Source organism: Phaenicophaeus curvirostris, chromosome 8 (genome assembly GCF_032191515.1).
Source record: "Phaenicophaeus curvirostris isolate KB17595 chromosome 8, BPBGC_Pcur_1.0, whole genome shotgun sequence".
Classification (NCBI taxonomy): domain Eukaryota; kingdom Metazoa; phylum Chordata; class Aves; order Cuculiformes; family Cuculidae; genus Phaenicophaeus; species Phaenicophaeus curvirostris.
This window is the reverse complement of record NC_091399.1, coordinates 18,304,292-18,319,447: the sequence shown is the minus strand read 5'-3', so window position 1 is coordinate 18,319,447 and position 15,156 is coordinate 18,304,292. Positions and strand designations below refer to the sequence as shown.

The 15,156-nt window shown below is 56.9% G+C and overlaps 1 protein-coding gene across 3 annotated transcripts in view; it reads left to right on the top strand.

The window, feature by feature from the left end:
- Window positions 1–7,854: 7,854 nt before the first annotated feature.
- Window positions 7,855–15,156, top strand: part of ASTN1 (astrotactin 1) — a 58,766-nt gene continuing 51,464 nt past the window's right edge. For all 3 annotated transcript variants that reach the window (XM_069862634.1, XM_069862633.1, XM_069862632.1), the window contains exons 1-2: window positions 7,855–7,858; window positions 7,926–8,210. In XM_069862634.1, the coding sequence (XP_069718735.1) occupies window positions 7,928–8,210 (283 nt within the window). In that variant the 5' untranslated portion in view covers window positions 7,855–7,858; window positions 7,926–7,927. The remainder of the gene's footprint in view (window positions 7,859–7,925; window positions 8,211–15,156) is intronic.

Sequence of the window (15,156 nt, the reverse complement as noted above, 5' to 3'; positions counted from 1 at the left end):
CATCATATAAGCTGGAAAACTTCCAGCTTGTTAATTTTCATTTTTCCTTCCCCCTTCTATAAAAACCTAAAGCAAAGGAAGAAGAGCGCCGATGTAAATATTCTTGGCAAACTTTCCCAGGACCACAACCTCCTTCCTGGTCAAGTCTTCCTGATCTTGTTGCCACCCTCTGTGTCCCTGTTGCCTGCAGCAGGATGCCCCAGTGCCCCTCTAGTGACAGCCAACACACAACCTGGGTCATCGCTCATCACGAGCTGCACCTTAAAAATAGCTTCTTGCAATTTCAAGAGGTGCCCTCCCCACCTTGAGGTGGCAACTGGATTGCTTCTGCAGTGGATATCCTCATCCATCCTTCCAGATAAGGGCTACCAAAGATGCTCAGAGGGCTGGAGCACCTCTGCTATGAGGACAGGGTGCAAGTTGGGGTTGTTCACCCTAGAGAAGGCTGCAAGGAGACCTTATAGCAGCCTCCAGTACTTGAAAATGGCTACAGGAAAGCCAGAGAGGGACTTTTTACAAGGGCAAGGAGTGATAGGATGAGAGGGAATGGCTTTCAGTAGGAAGGGGGAAGATTTAGGTTAAACATTAGGAAGAAATTCTTCACTATGATGTTGCGGAGGCCCTGGCCCAGGTTGCCCAGAGCAGTGGTGGCTGCCCCATCCCTGGGGGTGTTCAAGGCCAGGCTGGATGGAGCTTGGAGCTGCCTGGTCCCACAGGATGTGTCCCTGCCCATGGCATGGGGTGGAACTGGATGGACTTTAAGGTCCCTTCCAACCAAAACCATTCTATAATTCAAAATGGCTCAAGAGACTGCGGCAGGATTGTGTGATCTGTAGATGCTCGAGTGCCTGGCGAGCAGCGTGGTTGAACTGCAAAAGCCGTTCTCTACCGCCCTTGGAGCTGATGGCAACAGCAGCAACATCCTGCAGAGTTATGCTGAGGTCCTGCTAGCTTCCACGCCGACGGCATCTCCGGAGCATAGCACTCCACCACTAATCAGGCCAAGTTCGATAATTAAGATGTTAGCTAATTGTCAGGGACATTAACATTGATTTCTGCCCTTTCATGCTGCAGGAGCGGATCTAGAGATACATAAACTGCAAAGCGTGTGCAGGGGAGAGGCTGTGGTGGTATTTGCTGGGTGCCGTGGGGAAGCACAGGACTCTGGACAGGCTCTGGCACTACTCCCATAAATGCTGAGCCGAAGCCTGGAGGAAAAAGCAGCACTTGATGCCCGATATCCATTTGTAGTCGAGCTGTGGGACGTGCCCAGACACAGAGGGCTGGTCCTTGGGGTGCAGCAGGAGCAAAGGTGGTTCCATGCGGGAGCAAGGAGCGATGGGGATGGGTCTTGATCTCCCCCTGGATGCCTTTTAGTGGGAATGAATGTTAAACTTGGCAACTGAGTCACCTTCTCGTTCAACATGGGAAAGCTTTATCAAATTAAGGCCACTTAAAAGAGCCTGGGCAGAGGCTAAGTGCAGTTTAGTTTCTGAAGTGGATTGACCCGGGGGAGCCACGCTTGTGTGAATTCACACAGGCACCTGGGGCACCTCTTGCTCTGCCCCCTTCCCTCCCGGGATATAGAATCCCAACAGGCTCGATCCTGCAGGATGCTCAGCCCGGAGGCACCAGCCTCGCTTGGGGCTCGATGGGCGCCAGCTCCATCGCCGACTCCTTTGTCCCCCTGCTCTGTGGTGCCTTGCAGGGAGGAGCACTCAGCTCGGTGCCTCCGCACGCTTCCAAGGAAGCACCAGGGCCTCATCGATCTGTTGGGGCAATTAAGAGCGCGAGCCAGGCACCGCCGGAGCGCCAGCAGCGCAGTAATCGCTGGCAAAGTGGGCACGGCGGGGTGCTGTCAGCCACCTGGCACCAGACAGGGCTCCGGGCAGCAAGAACGAGGACAAGCCACCTCGGAGCCTTCCAGCCCTGCCCGAGCAGCAGAACACAGTGGTTGCTGCAGACAGATTCTCACAAAGCTCCTACAAACCCCTCCGTAGCCCGTTCAGTCGCTATTGCCAAGTGACTTCAAGTCGCTGCATTCCCCTCCAGCTCGCAAAACTGGTTTAAAGACCTGCAAGGCTTGATAAATGGGGTTCCTTTTATTGGCTTTTCCTTCACAGCCTTAAGAGCAAGACACTTGAAGATGAGAGTAAAGGAAACTAGCAGAAAATCCCAGGACTCGGGAAGCTAAGGATTTGCATAAGACATCAAATGAGATGAAGCCTGGGCTGCCATCAGGGGAGGCAGCAGCCGCGTGCTCCGTGTGGCACCAGCGCCACGTGTTCTGCCCTCTGGCTTTGCTCACCTGACACCTTCAGGGCAGAAAGCCTCTTAAAAGAATCATAGAATCACCAGGTTGGAAGTGACCCACCGGATCATCGAGTCCAACCATTCCCATCAAACACTAACCCATGTCCCTCAGCACCTCGTCCACCCGTGCCTTAAACCCCTCCAGGGAAGGGGACTCAACCCCCTCCCTGGGCAGCCTCTGCCAGTGTCCAATGACCCTTTCTGTGAAACATTTTTTCCTAATGTCCAGCCTAAACCTCCCCTGGTGGAGCTTGAGGCCATTCCCTCTCGTCCTGTCCCCTGTCACTTGGGAGAAGAGCCCAGCTCCCTCCTCTCCACAACCTCCTTTCAGGAGCCCTCAGCCAGGAGCCCTCAGCCTCGAGCATCCCTGCAGAGGGGGGTCTGAGGATGAAGAGGGGCGTCAGCGCCCCGCAGCCCGAAGCGAGCCCCCCCCTCAGCCCCCAGGGAGCAGGAGCTGGAGGCAGCGCAAGGTGCTCCGTCCCATCCCTCCCTCACCTTGGCGCAGGTGACAGGTGTCACGGGTGGCATCTGCACAAGGTAAATAAGGGGGGGGGGGGGGGGGGCGGAGAACCGGGACGGGGTCGGGGTCCCCGAGGGGGGCTGCCCCCATCCCCGGCGCCCCACGCCTCAAACCTGTCGCTGAACCCCGCACCGAAGCCGTCTCTCCGCTAGACGCCGGGGCTGCTGAGCGGAGAGGGGACACTGACACCTGCCGGCAGGTCCCCCCCGAGCCGCTCCGGCGCCGGGCTGCGGGGCTTCGCCTGCCCCGGGAGCGGGGGGAGCGCGGGGCTCCCCGGGGACAGCGCTCCCACCCCCCCTGCCCGCGCCCAGCGCTACGGGAGGCGGCGTCCGAGCGCCCCGGGACGGGCTCCCCGCCTTCCCATCCTCGTCCGAGATCGCCGAGCCCAGGATATCCCCGCCGCTCGCCGCCCCCGCGCACTCACCGCGACCTCCCTCCGGCTCAGCGGCCCCGGGACCGGCCTCCCCGCCGGGACCGGCCTCCCCGCCGCCGCCGCCTCCCGGGCGGGCGGCATCCAGCATCCCTCGCCCGCCGGGATGCGCCGCCCGCGCGGGTCTCGCCGCGCTCCGCGGGCGCCGCCGCCGCCGCCACAAAATATAAGCGGCGCCGCAGCCAATCAGCGACCCCGTGTGGCCCCTCCGCGCCTTCCCATTGGCCGAGCCGCGCGCGGTATGGGGATGGGGGGGGGGGGGTGCTCGCTCCAGCCAATCAGCGGCGCCGCCGGTCCCTCCGCGCCTTCCTATTGGCTGAGCCGCGCTCGGGGTGTGTGGAAAGGGGAGGGGCGGTGCTCGCTCCAGCCAATCAGCGGCGCCGGCGGCCCCTCGCGCCTTCCCATTGGCGGAGCCGCGCGCGCTCCCGTTCCCGCGCGCAGCCGCCACCTCGAGGCGCCGGTGCCCGCCGGGCTCCTGAGGGAGCTCGGGGCGTGGGGGGGGGGGGAAGGGGAGGCCGAGGGGGCGCCTCATCGCCCTCTGCCACCGCCCGAAAGGGCTCTGGGGAGGGGGGGGCTGGGCTCTCCCACGCGCCAGGGAGGTTCCGATTGGATAGCGGGAAAAACTTCTTCCCTGAAGGGATCTCTGGGCGCTGGCTGAGCCCCGCTCTCAGGGATCCCCTCTTTGCAGTGAGTTTGTGTCCCCCGGTTAAAGGAGAGCACGAAAGGGCCTGGTACACATTCTCCCTGTCGTCTACCCCAAAGGGAGGCCTGTCCTACAAACCACTGCTGCTCATTTTCTCTGATTTTTCCTGCTTTTTTTTAATTGTTTCTGCCAGCAGCTGGTGCTGGGAGAATCGCTCGTGCTGCTGAACCCCGACTGACTTCTGAAACCCCCCTCACTGCAGTGTTTTTAGCTCATGGCTCAGCTCTGGATGCTAACGAGGCTGTCGTTGAAGATGGGTTGGGAGGTTTCTCTGCCTGTGGCCGGGGGGCTGGAACTGGGTGGGCTTTAAGGTCCTTTCTTGCCCAGGTGGCCAAGAAGGCCAGTGGCATCTTGGCTTGGATCAGAAACGGCGTGACCAGCAGGGCCAGGGAGGTTCTTCTCCCTCTGGACTCGGCACTGGTGAGACCGCTCCTCGAATCCTGTGTTCAGTTCTGGGCCCTCACCACAAGAAGGATGTTGAGGCTCTGGAGCGAGTCCAGAGAAGAGCAACAAAGCTGGGGAAGGGGCTGGAGAACAGGCCTTATGAGGAGCGGCTGAGAGAGCTGGGGGTGTTTAGCCTGGAGAAGAGGAGGCTGAGGGGAGACCTCATTGCTCTCTCCAACTACCTGAAAGGAGGTTGTGGAGAGGAGGGTGCTGGCCTCTTCTCCCAAGGGACAGGGGACAGGACGAGAGGGAATGGCCTCAAGCTCCACCAGGGGAGGTTTAGGCTGGACATTAGGAAATAATTTTTCATGGAAAGGGTCATTGGGCACTGGCAGAGGCTGCCCAGGGAGGGGGTTGAGTCACCTTCCCTGGAGGGGTTTAAGGGACGGGTGGATGAGGTGCTGAGGGACATGGTTTAGTGTTTGATAGGAATGGTTGGACTCGATGATCCGGTGGGTCTCTTCCAACCTGGTGATTCTATGATTCTATGATTCTCCAAAATGCAGTGGGAGGGTGGTTATAAATCAGGTGCAGGACTAGCGTAAAGGTCCCTCTGCAGCTCTTCTCAGCATGTTTGGGGTACAGCAATGTCCTCTTCACAATGCCCATGCTGCGGACTTGCTCAGCCTCCCCAGCAGAGGGGAATTTTGGGGAAATCCCTCCAGCTGCTGTGAGGGGAGGGAAAATTCTCTGAAAAAAACCAAACCCCATTGGCATGAGTTTTTTCAAAGTAACAGATACCTGCTGTGTGTGGTTTTCCTTGGAGGCACCTGGCAAGGAAGGAGCCATGCCCTGCACCTGGAGATGAAGTGGTGGGAGCTCCACTTCCAGGGCAGCGATGCCTCCGCACCTCTGCTCCACAAGTGTCGGTGGGCAGGAGCTTCCAGAGGGGAAAACAAACAGGTGTGGCCATGTGGTCCTGCTGCTCCCAGGTACTCGGGTGGGTCCTGGGTCTTTCACCCCACCCTGGGAGAGGAGAACACCTACCACAGGTGTGTGCAGGGAGGGCTGGGGGCTGGGCAAGCCATTAGTGCTGCTCTGAGCTCGTTGAGGGTGAAAACAAAAAGCACCTGGTGCCAAAAGGACCAGCAGGTTTGGGGCTGGCCCTTGCATTCTTTTTTTTTTTTTTTCTTTACAAAACACACAGGTGTGGACGCTTTGGAGGTCTGAGGTTTTGGAGTTCTGGGACCCCTGATTTCTCCTCTAGGTCTGTGACTTCTTGGATTTTGGAGGTTTGTGACTTCTCCTGAGAGTCTGGGGTTCTACGACTTCTCCTGGGATTTTTGAATTCTGTGACTTCTTCTGAGCCTTTGGAGGATGGTGGCTTCTCCTGGGATTTTGAAGGTTTAAGATTTTGGAGGTTAGTGACTTCTGGGATTTTGGAGGGCTGTGGTTTCTCCTGGGGTTTTGAAGGTCTACGACTTTGGCTGGGATTTTGGAGGTCTACAACTTCAGAGGTCTGTGATTTCTCTGGAGTGGGTACCTGTAAGTTATTCTCAGTACAGAAGGAGGCAAAGGCAGTAGGGCTGGGCCAGGCAGCTCAGGCACAGCTCCGCTCTGCAGCACCCCCGGGATTCCAGGGAGGAGGGAGAGAGGGAGGCAGGAGGCATGTTGCTGAGGAAATCGTGCTGAGCCGAGCTGAGCCAAGTCATTCTGTCAAGCTGTCCTGCTGAACCCAGCAGAGCAGAGCCCCCCAAGCCGAGCTGTGCTGTGCTGAGGAGAGCTGAGTAGTGCTGTTCTGTGCCAAGCGAGCTGTTGTGCTGAGACATGCTGTGCTGTGCTGTTCTGTGCCGTGCCAAGCCCAGCTGTTCAGAGATAAGCTGTTATGCCATGCTGAGCTATTCCAAACCCAACTATGCCGAGCCCAGGAGAGCTGAGCCTCCCCAAGCCAAACTGAGCCATTCTGTTCTGTTCTGAGCCCAGCTAAGCTGTGTCGAGCTGTTCCATTCCATTTCAAGCCGTTCTGAGCCAAGCTGTTCTGTTCTGAGCTGAGCTAAGCTGTGTTGAGCCAAACTGAGCTGTTCTGTTCTGTGTTGAGCTGTTCTGTTTTGTGTCGAGCCAAACCAAGCCAACCTAAGCCATGTTGAGCCGAACTGCGCTGTTCTGTTCCACGCTAAGTTGTGTCACGGCAAACCAAGCCAGGCTAAGCTGTGTTGAGCTAAACCCAGTTGTTTTGTTCCGAGCTGAGCTAAACTTTGTCGAGCTAAGCTGTTCTGAGCTGTTGAGCCAAACCAAGCTGTTCTGTTCCATTGCAAGCAGAGCTAAGCCGCGTTGAGCCAAGCCGAGCTGTTCTGTTCCGTGTTGAGCCAAACCAAGCCAACCTAAGCCACGTTGAGCTGAACTGAGCTGTGCTGTTTGATGTTTGTGCTGTTTGATGTTTAGTGTTTGATGGGAACGGTTGGACTCGATGATCCGGTGGGTCTCTTCCAACCTGGTTATTCTGTGATTCTGTGTGATTCTGTGATTCTGTGAGCTGAGCTGTTCTGAGCTGTTGAGCCAAACCAAGCTGCTCTGTTCCATTGCAAGCTGAGCTAAGCCATGTTGAGCCAAGCCGAGCTGTTCTGTTCTGTGTCGAGCCAAACCAAGCTGACCTAAGCTGTGTCGAGCTGAACTGAGCTGTTCTGTTCCGTGCTAAGCTGTCTCGAGGCAAACCAAGCCAGGCTAAGCTGTGTTGAGCTAAACCCAGTTGTTTTGTTCCGAGCTGAGCTAAACTTTGTCGAGCTAAGCTGTTCTGAGCTGTTGAGCCAAACCAAGCTGTTCTGTTCCATTGCAAGCTGAGCTAAGCCACGTTGAGCCAAGCCGAGCTGTTCTGTTCCGTGTCGAGCCAAACCAAGCCGACCTAAGCCATGTTGAGCTGAACTGAGCTGTTCTGTTCTGTGCTAAGCTGTCTCGAGGCAAACCAAGCCAGGCTAAGCTGTGTCGAGCTAAAAAGTTGTTTTGTTCCATTGCAAGCTGAGCCAAGCCATTCTGAGCAGAGCTAAGCCATGTTGAGCCAAACTGAGCTGTTCTGTTCCGTGTTGAGCCAAACCAAGCCAACCTAAGCCACGTTGAGCTCAACTGAGCTGTTCTGTTCCATGCTAAGTCATGTCGAGCCAAACTGAGCTGTTCTGTGCTAAGCCGTGTCGAGGCTAACCAAGCCAGGCTAAGCTGTGTCGAGCTAAACAGTTGTTTTGTTCCATTGCAAGCTGAGCCAAGCCGTTCCGAGCTGAGCTAAGCCGCGTTGAGCCAAACCGAGCTGTTCTGTTCCGTGCCGAGCTATTCCAAGCCGAGTCGTTCTGCTGCGCTCTGAGCCGCGCCGAGCTGCGCCCTTGGGTGCGGAGCCCCCGGAGCCGCTGGGTTCCACTCCCACGGCGCGGGGAGGCGCCGCTCCGTCTCGTTGCGAGCCGAGCCGAGCTGAGCCGTGCGGGTCCAGCCGAGCCGCGGCGCTCGGTTCCCACCGCGCGGGGCAGCGGCGCTCCTCTCCGCGGCGCTCGGCTGGCGGGGCGGCGCCGCTCGGAGCCGCTCGGAGCGCGCAGGGATGGCCGCGGCCGCGCTGTGCGCGCTGCTGTCCGGCTGGTGCTGGCTGGCGGCCGGGGGCAGCGGCCTCGCCGAGCCGGAGGCGGCGGCCAAGGAGCTGGAGTGCAAGCTGAAGAGCATCACGGTGTCGGCGCTGCCCTTCCTGCGCGAGAACGACCTCGGCATCATGCACGGGCCCTCGGCCGCCGAGCCCAAGCTGCTCTTCTCCGTGCGCAACGATTTCCCGGGGGAGATGGTGGTGGTGGACGACCTGGAGAACACGGAGCTGCCGTACTTCGTGCTGGGTGAGGCTCCGCGGGCGCGGCGGGTCCTTTCCCCGAGCGGCACCGGCCGCGGGGCTCCTCCCTGCGGCACCGCCGGGCGGCTTCCCTGCAGCAGCATCCCTCATCGGACCCGAGTCCACCGGCCGCAGCATCCCTCATCAGATCCAAGTCCTCCGGCTGCAGCATCCCTGCCCCGGGGCCGGCCGCAGCATCCCTGCCCAGATCCAAGCCCTCCAGCCGCAGCATCCCTCCCCGGTGCCGGTTCCCCCTGCAGCGGCTGCAGCGCTGGGCTGGGTGCCGTGGAGATGCTGCAGGCCTGGGGTGCTCAGTGCAGCCCTGTGTGTCACCCATGAGGCTTGTCTCCAGCTTGGTGCGCGGGCACCGGTGGCTTGTGCTGGCGAGAGGCCCGCAGTCCGCTTCCAGCGTGGCTGGTGAGGGTTTCTGCTTTGTCTGCCCCTCAGAGGAGTCACCTTTCCTGTGGCCAGGTGGAGAAATGCTTTGGTGCCAAACATCTTCCATCCCACCCATGTGCGCTGTCTCCAGTATTCCTGCCCCAGGTTCAATGCTTTGGCCTGCTCACGTGGTCCAGGTGATCCCCGCCTGCTCTAGCCAGGTTTTCTTCCACCAAAAAAAAGCCAAACAATTAGCTCCAGTGGGATCCGAGGAAGGCCTTTGCTACTTGTATGACAGGACTTGCTTCCCTTCCCATCACCTGGAACAAGTCACCAAAGTTTTTCATTTTTAGTGACCTTGGGGCAGAATACCCCGTTCCCGCCGCTGCCTGTGCCTAATCCCCCACCCCAGGCCAATGCCACCAGCAGCTCCGTGGGGCCATGCACACCTCCTGCAGGCCTTGTCCATCCCTTGCTGATCCTTAGGCACCCTGTGAAGTTATAAATTCCCACCTTTATCTGGACATTGGCCTGAAAACGGGGCAGTGGTGCATTGCTTTGTGTGGTGTTGCCCTTCTGTGCCACTTTTGTGTGTGGGAAGAATGTAGCTGTGGCCCCAACTTGGGATTTCTCCCTCGTGCTTCACCACCTTCGTGGCTCCTAGACCTTTCCATGTGCAAAAAAGCCTCTGCTCCTGCGTGGGCTCGGGGCGGCGCTTACGGCTGTGCGGAGATCCCCCTTCTCCCGTGAAGGAGGCTGTCAGTGCCCTGGGTGGTGTGGGGACACCCAGGGGTGATTTTCTGAAGGCCAGGGGCTGCGTGTTGCCCCAGTCCCAGCCCTGTGCTGCGGGATGCTGCGGCGAGGCCGGAGAGCGTTGCTGTGGCAACGGGGCGGCAGCATGGTGGATGCAGGGAGACGCGCAGGCATGGCTGCGTCGCCTTGACATCCCAAATGAGTCCCAGGCGCTTGTCCCTTGCACTCCTTGGACCCATTCCTGAGGAGCTGGACCCTGACAGGCTCTGGGGCCTGAGATGCTGCCAGCACGGAGCATCTGGGTAGGGGTGTATGGCTTTGATCAGGTCGGAGGTCCCAGAGTGTGACATCTGGCTGGTACTGTAGGGTTTTTCCCCTGGGATATCCCAGATCCATGAGGTGCCACATGCTGGGCAGCGCAGAAAGGGTATGCACGCCCTGACAGCCCCAGCTGCACTCGGGGCTTGCACTGATGATGCTGGGCAGGGGTTTGCTTTCCTCTCCTTCTTACTGCTACGGGGCAAATATGAGGATAGTTGGACATCCTCTGCCTGTGCATCCTGATGTCCTGCTGGTGACCAGGCTCTTCGGGGCATCGCTGCCCAGGACAATGGAGCCTCAAGAGCCTGTGTGTGCTCAGGGCTGTGCTGGCCCCTGGCACTCAAGGATTTGGACCCTGGGGACACAGAGGTGGTCCCACCACAAGTTTCCTTGCCTGGAATGTTGATGCTGGGGGCTGGGCTGGCAGGGCAGGGCACTTCCCAACCTCTCTGTTTGCCAGGGGTCAGGCTTGGTGGCTCCTGGAAAGTGTCACACTATAGCTCTCTCCCTACCTACTTTGGAGCTGGCATGGCCGCTTCGCCATGTTGGGGGTATTCTTGTTGTTGTTGGGTTGCTTTACCATGTGGGGGTGTTGCAGTTTTTATTATTGCAATTATCATTATTGTTGTTGATATTGTTATTATCATTATCGTAATTATTATCATCATCCTGGGCACTGGTTTTGCGTGGCAGAAGCCCTGAAACGTGTCGAGGTCTTGCAAGATGCAGACTCGGTACCTCAAAGGAAACATCCTCTGGAGCCTGAGCGCCCTCAGCCCAAGAAACACGTGGGGCAGGGAGCATCGGGGCAGGGAGCATCGGTGCTGGTGCTGTGCACTCGACCGCATCGGGTCAATGCATGGAACTGGTGTCGCTGGCTGTTTGTGTTTCCACAAACAGGCGGAAGGGTGTGCTTGAGCCTCTTTCCAAGGAACCTGGCTTTGCACAGAGCTGGTTGCACCATCCTGGCAAACCCTGGACCCATTAATCGTGCCCACCCTGTGATGTGTGAGCAGGCAATCATTTTGCAGAGTGGTAGATAATCCCCACACACACCCCTGTGCTGGAGCTTGGAACTGGATGGGCTTTAAGGTCCCTCCTGACCCAAACCATTCCATGATTCTGTGATTCTGTAACTTTCTGAGAAGTGTGGAGGTTGTGAGCATCCCCTCCTGCTGGTGGGTGGTGTGGCAGGCACTTTGATGGATTCCCCCAAGCCAAACTCTGCTGGGGTTCACGTTTGCTAGCGGGGATGCTGGGAACCTGGGTGCTATCGGCCCACCTGGGATCTGCAGGGTGTAGTGGGAAAAGTCACGGATGGGGACCAGCATCCACTGTCCTGTGGCTTTAGCTTTATGTTTATCTTTACCCTAGGGGGTGAGGCAGGCTTGCTCTGCCTGCTCTGCATGCACCGGTTTTTGGTCTCATCCCCCACCATGGTCACCCCAGTGCCAGGGACAGGAGTGTTGAGTGTGTTGGTGCTCAGCCATCCCAAACCTGGAGTGCCTGTGGCTGCTCTCACGTTCCTCTGAAAGCAGAGGGGTTTGTGGGCTCATTACTCCCAGCTTATGGTGAGGGGATGCACTTGAGCAAGGCTTTCGGCTCCTTCGTAGCGCCTTTGCTAATGAACTGAGCATGTTTTAATTGTGCTGGCTGCCTTGTAGTGCACGTGCTGCTTCGCTGCCCGTCTGCGCTCAGGAGCACCTCGGTGCTCACGGTCCCCACGTGCGTTGCCTTTCATGCTTATACTCATAAAACTCCACACAGTTTTATATCCGTGTCCTCAAAGGGACCCGATACCATCTCCCCTGTTTATGCTGTGGGTTTTTTTCCCACCCCCTGAATTTTCAGGAAGCAGGGAGGGCATGGGAGCCAGGATGGAGCTCCTCGCTGCTGCATGCCAGGCGCTTAAAAGCACACCCGGTTTCATCCTGCTTTTTAAATCAAGGAAACCTCCATTTGGAAGGGTCTCCTTTCATCTCGTTTTATGTTTGTTGCATTAGTTGTGTTTTTTCCTGAAGGGAGCCTGAGTCTACTGGTCGGTGGCCATTAAGAAATGCTAATTAGCAGTTCAATATTCCCTGTCTGCTAACCTTCAGACTCCCTTCTTCCTTGCTGCTTGGCGTGGCAGCATCCAGCAGCATTTGATATGTCATTAACTGGATTCACACTCCTGCAGGCTGCTAATTTTTTTGGGCCCCATCCTTTGCAGGTTATAAACCAGTGAGCAATATTTATTAGCATCCTTGCTTCCTGCAGCCCCCTGGGCTTGGTGGAGATTTGCAATGCAATTAAAAAGTGCGCAAAAGGCAGCCTCTTTGACTCCTTCGCCCTAGTCAAGCCCTGGGTATTTGAAAGGTGAAGTCTTTTTGGGTGTAAAACGGACTTGAGGAATGAGAAAGCGGAGCTGTCGGGTTGAACCCATGCTTTCTGGATGCCAGGTGTTTCAAGGTCTTGAAATACTGGGCAGCTTCTCGTGTCTTGCTTCTTTTTTTCCTGAATGTGGAGGAGATGAAGGAACTTTTTCTGCCTCTCTGGTTTTCAGCCCCGCTGCCGTGCCCTGAAACGGGGCCAGCACAGCCCCTCAGCCCCTGACTTCCCCCACTCCCCCATCGCCCCCGCAGGAGCCTCAGCGGCAGAGGATGAGAGAAGGTTCTTAACTTCAATGACTTTAATAGATTATCATAAACTCCGGCCTTAATACAAGCTGTCATGATTTCAAATTATCTTACTTTTAAATTAAATAGATTCCTTTTTAAATACAAAATCAATTCTAATTTTTTAGAGGGGTGAGATTTTTCAAAGGCACCGATGAGTTGGGCATATTTAACTGCTCTTGAGTATCTCCCCGAAACATCTAATCAATTTTTTTTTTTTGTTAAGTCTCAGCTAAGCTCTTGGATGTGCTGGTGGATGCTCTGGCCGTGACTTCTCTGGGTTAATAAAAGGGGGATAGCGGGGAGGGGTCGTGGGGATGTGAGACAGACCGCCAAGGGGATGCGGGCAGCTGCTAATCGGGGTGATGGGCTGCCGGCACGCCTGCCTGCCCCGGCTCTCCTTCCAGGCTGCACGGGGAGGCAGCGAGATGTGACACCCGTCAGCTCTCATCCTCATCCCACGTACCTCCCCGCTGCCATGAATCATGGGAGTGGATCTTTCCCTGCTGCCTGCCCTCAACCCTCAGCTCCTAAATGACCCTGGAAGAGGGAAGCAGGAGCCAAGAGACTGCAGGGTTGTATTATGCCTTTTTTACTTCACTTTCATAGAATCATGGAATGGTTTGGGTTGGAAGGGACCTCAAAGCCCATCCAGTTCCAACCCCCCTGCTGTGGGCAGGGACACCTCTCCCTGGATCCGTTCGCTCAAAGCCCCATCCAACCTGGTCTTGAACACCTCCAGGGATGGGGCAGCCACCACTGCTCTGGGCAGTCAAAGCAAGAAGAGCATCCCTTTGGGTTTTGGCTGGGGGTTGCTCGGCCCCGCTCCTCTCACCTGGATCTGGGTGCTGGTTGTGGTTGCTAAAGCTGGTGGTGCATGGGGCAGCTCTTTGGGCCTAGCTCTCCGTGGTGGGAAAGCAAGTCTTGGGGTTTTGTGGTGCCAGTCCCCAGCTTGGTTTGATTTTTAGAGGAGGCAGTGGCACCCTGGCATCACTGCTGGAGCTCCCCTTCCCCATCCTGCAAAGCCAGGGCACAGCAGAGGACTGCTGGGAGACTGGTCCCACTGTGGGACCCACAGCATCGCTCTGGTGCGAACCTTGCACCTGGAAATAGGTGTAATAGTGAAATAATGGAGCAAATATTAAGAAATTCTTAAGTACCTAGAGAATAACTGAGTTAAATTATACCAGAGGAGCTCAATTGCCTTGCTTAGATTGATTGAATTACTAAATGAGCCTGACTAATGGAATGGAGTGGATATATCGGACTTTTACTCAAGATCCTGAAATAATTTCTCTAATAAGATTGTGAGCCATTAATTGAACTTGGCTTTGATCCTGGACACTGTCGCATACACTGAAACCCGGTGGTGTGATCTATGGTCCCGTGTGCCCAGCTGAGGGGGTGGCCACCGGCATCTCCCTACCGGCTGGCTTGGAAAACGGCCAGGGGGTTTGCTGGGGGCTCCCAACGCACCCGTGCCAGAACTCAGGGTGGGGAAAGGAACCCGAAGTGCCCCATGTTGGCAGCCTTCCTCCCCCTTGGCAAAACACCCACCCTGGCAGTGGGATGCACTTAATTCCCTTCTGCTGCCAGCAACTGATTGCCTGGCTGGAGTCCTAACCCCAGTTCCCATCGCCGTGGGGTGAATTTGAGGTTGGATACTTTGGAGTTTAGATCTGCAAATCCAGGGGTGCCACGTTCTTCCTGTGTCCTCCTGGAGTAGTTGCTGCTGGTGATGCGATGTTGTCTATAGCATAGAGAGTGCTGCTGCCTGCCTGGTCTGCTGTGTGAGGTGATTGCAACCAAGGCTCAGGGGCTTGCAGAGCTTCCAGCAAAGCAGAGAGGTACCTGCTAAGGAGATATACCCTGTCCTAGACCTGCCCTGAAGCACCTGGTGGGACACAACTGGCTCATCTACTTGGGTTTGGGTGCAAACTGCTGGTGGGACCCAGTTCTTGCCCTTGCTCTTGGCCACACAACGTAAACCTGACCTCTCTGTATCTCTTTTCTAGCTGAAGGATGGGGCCAGAGTGGGTGAGGTGGCCTGCTCAGAGCCACCAAATCACCAAGCACACCTCCGTTCCAGGTCACACATCCTCCTCCAGGCGCTGGATCCCAGCACCAACCTTAGCTATGAGCGAGGACAGCCCTTAAAACCCAGTGGCTGGAGTGGAAAACGCTGCAGGGAAGTGGGCAACATCCCTGGGAGGAGCATGGGGTCCCCATGGCCAAACCAGGGGTGAACGAGGCTCAGGAGGGAGGCACGGATAGCACATCCCCATCCTTGTGGACCCCTTGCCCCTACGCTGCGCCCATTGCTGACCCGCCCTCTTACTAGAGTGGAGGTTTCGGTGGCATGGCTGATGTAGAGGGCCTCCTGTATATTTTTTCTTAGCCAAGGCAAAAAAAGAAGAAATAGGGATTTCATCTCTGGAAACCCGTTGCCACAGCAACCACTCATCCAGCCGGCTCCAGCGGCTGCAGGCTGGGAGGGGATCTCGCTGACCCAGAAACAGCGTGGGGAGCGGGCTGAGGGGCTGCTTGGCGTTTGGCCGGTGGGTATCGGGGTCTGGCCCCGACTTTGGCTGGGTATGCAGAGCGACGCTCCCGGCTTCCTTTAATCACTCACAGCCTTCCTTTCGCTGACTGCATCCAGCAGGGATGCTCAGCCTCGCTCCTGTTCTCCCATCCTGAGACCTATCCCAGTTTTGGGAGCCACGCGGGCATGTTTAAGCTTTGTAGCATGTTTAACATCTCTGAAACTGCCTTTGGTCCCAGTGGTGGAGGGGACCCTCAGGCAGCCACACACCTCTGGCTGCCATTATCTCACCTCTGTTCTTC